The 6000-nt window shown below is 38.6% G+C and overlaps 1 protein-coding gene across 1 annotated transcript in view; it reads right to left on the bottom strand.

Moving 5' to 3' along the window:
* Window positions 1-224: 224 nt before the first annotated feature.
* The window catches only part of SNX10 (sorting nexin 10), a 33027-nt gene continuing 27251 nt past the window's right edge, over window positions 225-6000 (bottom strand). The window contains exons 6-7 of the mRNA XM_010712793.3: window positions 3013-3227; window positions 225-2573 (exon numbers count right to left, since the gene is read on the bottom strand). Coding sequence (XP_010711095.2) covers window positions 2512-2573; window positions 3013-3227 — 277 coding nt within the window. The 3' untranslated portion in view covers window positions 225-2511. The remainder of the gene's footprint in view (window positions 2574-3012; window positions 3228-6000) is intronic.

Here is a 6000-nt window from a genome sequence, read left to right as displayed (position 1 = left end):
AAACGAAGAAATACCACTCCGAATACCAGGGCTGCTCTTGTAAAAGCAAAATGTACGGACACTGCTGGAAATCACCGCCTTGCTCAAGTTGCAAAAGACACCGGTTTTCTTTTAATATCTTTAAATGTAAGTTAAATAGAAACCAGCACTTAAATGCTTCCAATTAAAGCATTCATATGCACTCACATACAGCTGATACACAAAATAAATACTGGGACATAAAACACTTTTCCGTCCTTTTTAATAATAATAAAAAAGATGCAGTAGTACAACCAGTAAGCCCAACAGTGAGAAGATAAATATTTAAACACGTTTCTGTCCGATCAGAAGAAAGAGCTGCTGTAGAATTCCAACTTTTGAGCAATCTGACAAAGGAAACAGCGAGATAAGAACAGAACTGATAGAAAACTGAGATTTATTTCAGAAACACCTTTGTTTGGAATCCATTCAGCAGCGCACAAACAGATCAGCTCCTGGAATGGAAAAACAAAACAACCACAAAGGTTTCTCCAGGCTCTGTGCTTCTGCACTTTGTCAAATATTGAGGGCTTGTCTGCAGGGCAGGGCAGTGAAGCGCTTCAGCAGCCCGGCTCGAGCTTTCCAAACAAAACCTAAAAATAATATTAAAAAAATAAAAGAAAGCCCACCCATCCTACACTTCATTAAATAAAAACAGTACTATCATTCTCTGACATTTCCAGCTTTATATATCCCCATCTTTTAAATAAGCCCCCAAAACAATTTTTCTAATAATGCACTCTCTTAAACCAAAGTTGTGCAATGGAACCATCCCTGCGTGGCACTAATAGCTATTTTTAGGCTACTTTTAGCGATAACTTGTTGCTTTAATTAAATGTTATCAGTTTTACGTTAAAACAGCTTCGTTGCTAACTGGCACAGAAGCCGAGATGGCGAAGAGATCCATTTGTGCAATTCAATCAGACTAAGCAAAAAGAAGCACGGGTATTTATCTCAGGAAAGCGCTGCCATCAACAGAAAACAGTGGCTCGGAGCAGTTACCTAAGAGATGTTATCCTCAGGCTATTAAAACACGTTTCTAAAATTACACAGATTCCCAGCTGGATGCTTTAAAAAAGCGTGCCCACACATGCCTGTGCTAACCTTTATGAGGTGTCCAGTTAATAATCTATTGTTTCTGTAATGCATAGGAGGTTAACAACGCTCCTTCTTTGAAAGTAGCCCCAGATTTCTTAAAGAGGACGCACGCACCCATTGCAGGCTGGGAACACAGCGCCGGAGCACACAGAGCTCTGCTGGGCCCATCGGACCCCCCAGCTCTTTTTAATAGCAGCTAAATGTCAAATATAAATACAACACCACAGCGAAACGTATTCCTTTGACAGAGCCTGGGACAAGACGCTACGCAGCTGCTGCTAACAATAAAGAGCAGTGCTGACGTTTAATCAAAATAAGAATTGGTGGTTACAAAGTTGTGTGCAAGCCTGTCTTTTGTTTGTGAAGTGCTCCGTATCCATGTGCTAACTGCAGCCACAATGGAACCGGCAGCTCCAGTTATTCCCAAAGATTCCGTCCCGCATTCACGCCGCTTGTTGCAGCTAAGGGATCATCGTCACCTTGGAGTGACAGACAGCATTTATGCTGCTACATTAAAGCACTGCTCCTGACATCTTCGTGTGGGTGCCTGAAGTTAAATATGTTGGGTGGAGTCCTGGCCACAGTGCAGTCAGTGGAAAATTCAGCCATTGGTTTTAATGGACTGCATCCAAGCTTCTCACTGGGAACGAGTACCCATCATTTCCCTGGGAACTGAGAATCCTCAGCAACCCTAGAAGTTATGTCATTTTTATTATCATTTCCAATTTCCAAGCAACCATACACAAGAATTTTGGCCTTAAGTTCTTATACACGATAAAAACAGGCTTTCCATAAACATCACAGAAAGATCAGGGAAGATATATTTATATCTCAAATTGTCAGCAGCGTATAGTTCGTACAAATGTTGTTTTGCTGATGTTGCTGAGCTACTTGAAAAAGTTAATACCTTGTGGGGTGTGTAATTTCATCACCAATGTCAAATGACTTCTAAAGATGAAACTTCTCTGTTGCAAATTACAAAAAGATGCTTTGACTGTGTTTGATATGATACACCAACTCTAAAGCTGAGGATGAAGTTATCTTTATTTTTCCAGCTCTAAGACGTGCACTCACTAAGGGAAATATTTTAACAGCCACGTCAGTCAGCGGAACATGACTAACCCAATACTGAGATTATAATAGTTACAGAGAAGTAAATGCAATAGGTAACACATAGGCCTGAGTCAGCAGACATAATAAATCAAAGAAATAATATCGAGGTCTGTTTAAAAACTCTGTAAGGAGACACTGTTGTGTTGACAATAAGTCTTTTAGGTGCGTGTTGCTAGAAAGTTGCATTTATGTGGTGTATGTAACTAGTAAACAGAGGAGAAACCATTTTGTGCTGTCCTTAAGATAAGAATACAGAACTGATCTTTCATGATTCTTCAGAAGCTAGGCTTGCTTTACATCCACATGAAATGCTGTCATCACTAGGTCCAAGCCCGGAGGATGAACTGCAGAAAAAGGGGAGAGGAAAAAAATAAAATAAAAGGAGGAAATTGGTTTTCACAACACACTCAAAGCCTGAGTAACAGAGGAGAACTTTAATTATCTCCAGTCACAAAGAGAGACAGGAAATTTGGACTTTTAATTAGCCATTTGGAGTGCAGTTGGATATTTTTTTAGCAAGATAATTTAAACGCGAATAATTCAAGTCTGACTAAATGAAATTCACATAATCAGAATGCAGATAATTGAATTTCTACTGCATTCATTAATTCAGTGTGGAGGTGTGTGTGAAGACTTCTATGATGAGCTGTCACAGCTCAATAAAATCTCAGTCAATTAATTTTTTCATTATCTTAGTATTACATCAACAAAAAACTGAAGCACACGCATGCGTGTGTGTGTATATATATGCAATCTCTGAAAGTAAGGAAATACAGAAATCACCTCTCCGAATCAGAGTCTGCATCGTTTCCTCCTTTTTTCTCTCTTCATCTTCTATAGGAAAGCGCCTGTTCAAAGAGGCAAACTTCTGAATCGCATCAGCGACAGAATATTTCGTCTGCCCAGATACACAAGCCTCCATATCTTCCGGACTTAGCTGAGTCTGTAGGAAGAGGTGAAGCCTGCTGTCCGAGAGCAATAACGCGTTTTGTAGAATCCTTTAAAAAAAGAGAAGTGAAATGTTTCTATGTGGATACACGCACATTCTGAAGTGTTTTACCAGAACGAATTCTAAATGATGCCCTGATTTTAAGATTCCTTCTGAATCCTAAATCAATTACAGAAGGTAATGAACTTATTAAAATGATTAGGTGTGCGTTACTTTTTACATTATTTGGAATTTCAGGTGAGTAAAAACACAAAGCTAAGAGTTAAGCACATCTGCTATAAGAATAACTTCAAGGACGTTTCTTCCATGTAACCATCTGTTATTACAACATGGATTAATTAATGATGTTCAGGCAGTTGGAGACTCTTACGAAAATTTGGTCTCTGTTTTGATAATTGTTTTTAAATAGCTAAGCTTTTCTGAAAATTGCGAGTCACCAATTTCTTTGGTTGGGCAAAGAAGTGCGTACGGAGACACAGAACTCCAGACACACGCAGTGTCGGAACTTTGAAATCCCTGCAAACAGAGCCAATGTTAGCCAGAACTCGTTACGTACATACGTTTAAACAAGAGTGAAAATGCTGCTACTGAGCACAATTTTAAATGTACCTCTAAACAGTTCTCAGAGAACCTCACATGCGATTTCACACTAGCTTTTCAAATTCCATTTTCATATTTGGCTTATACATATTCCAAGTAAAACTTCAAATACATTTAGCACACAGTATTTACTTTCATATAATATGGAGTAAAGAAAGTCTAATACGTTCCAGTAACACAGAACGTTGTAGAGGCACTTTTACAAGGACTTAAAATTGCAGATCACCGTCGCTATTTTGAAAAAAATATTGCAGCTTTGCTGTAGCATTTATCTACAGAAGGAATTCTTCTGTACATACATCCTACAATGTGTAACAAGAGACCTTTTGCTTGTATGCATGTGCAATTTTTCCTATCCACGTGAGTAAAGTCGTTACTGTCTACGGCTGTGCCAAATAGCACTCCATAAAACTTAAATATCTTTAAAGAAACCAAAACTATTAGGAGTCTTTATTTACCTATTTCTACCCATTTGGTTTACAACAGTTGCCCCCAAAAATAATTACTATGCAGTAGGAGACAAGAAATGACATTAATGCAAGAAGTAGTAAAAGCAGTAAGACACAGTGCATTTGATAGGTACTCTGATTAAAATTAAATGCATAGCTGATCAGTTCCTTCTATCAAATAAGACTAATGAAGTGCTTGGACTGTAATATTTTAAAATACAAATACATTCTGAAATCCATGCTCTAAAGTAGCCAGCATTACAACATTTAATTAGCATGCTAACATATGTCTGGTTTTATCTAAGCCTATACAATTCTGGCAAGTCAAAACAAATAATAAGAGTTGTCTAACTAAAAATGTAGGATATTTGTGTTTGCACATATTTCCATTGCCTGGGCAAACACACATGCGTTCTGAACCAAATAATTCAAACTTTGACTTCTTACAGTGAGGAAATGCCTCCAGTGAGCCCAGTGACCTACCAGGTGCAAATAAAACTGTCTAAGAAGGAACAGACTTGACTGAAACTCAAACACATTTTCATGCCTATGTTGTCTTCTCAACCTCATATAAATTCTCACAACTCTAATTAAAAATAAACATAGCAAACAGAGTACGTATCTGTAAAGCCAATGCATGCAGTGTATTAACATACTGAAAAACTTCTTAGCTCTCATAATGAAGCAAGCAAATGCCCTGTAAGTCAACCCAAATCACAGAATTTACAAGTCTACACACCTTGACAGCACCAGCTCATGAATGCTTTGAAAAGTCATCATTCACTGGATGCTAACAGAGGATTTCAGCCTTGACTCGTGATAAACACATTCCAAAAGACGACAAACATTGCGACAGCAAAATACAAGAAAAAAAATACTGTTCTACACAGTAAATCCACATTTATGGTTTACGCGCTCAAGGGAGTCAATTTTCTCCTCCCTCTTTTCCTCCTCTTAAAAGAGAAGGAAAAAAAAGTATTTAAAACGTATAAAAACAACATCGCAGAGCTCACCCCTCGAGGAAGGAGAGCTACCCATTTTCCCAGGCTTATAAGCACAAGGAGGGATGCACATTTCTGCAATTCTAAGCATTGGCGTGTCTAATACAAAGTAACACAGCAAAAGCCAAGAGATTAAATTCTGCCCGTGGCATTTAGTTTCACAGCTTTTCTTCTTCCTCTACCTTCCAAAGTTTCCTGCCACCCAGCGAAAACACAAGTAACTAACTGCTCGTGCCATTACGCCACGCTTACAGCTCGGTTGCTGCTTGGAATTTATTTTATTTTCTTTATAAAATAATGGCTAATCTTTAAAATTGATTTTAGATGGTTTGAGGCATTACACCAGAGGAGCAATGAGCGCTAATGTCAATGATATTGGACACAAATTCATTTTAGCTTTACTTCACGTCCAGTACAATTCTGCTAAGCCTTGAACTGCGAAAGCGCCGTTATTAACTCAGCAGTAACCCAACGCATGGAACAGCAAACAAAAGCCATGAGAGTACAGACTGATCGGGACCTCAAGGCTACTGTCCTTTTTTTTTTTCTTCCCTTTGCTGCTATAATTCAATTTCCAATTTTACTTTACATTGGACTCATTATTTCGCTGTGATTTTCTTTTCTGCTTCACAGCGCCATCTGGAGCTGAAATGATGGAAGAGAAACCAGGGGGAAGGGACGGGAAGAGGTAGGTTAAGCTAAATAGCACACACACATTTGGGGGCGGGGGAAGGCGTCAAACACACAATGCATTTTGCAAAGCAGTTAAAGC

The sequence above is a fragment of the Meleagris gallopavo genome, chromosome 6 (genome assembly GCF_000146605.3).
Source record: "Meleagris gallopavo isolate NT-WF06-2002-E0010 breed Aviagen turkey brand Nicholas breeding stock chromosome 6, Turkey_5.1, whole genome shotgun sequence".
NCBI lineage: Eukaryota > Metazoa > Chordata > Aves > Galliformes > Phasianidae > Meleagris > Meleagris gallopavo.
This window is presented reverse-complemented; position numbering and strand designations above follow the sequence as displayed.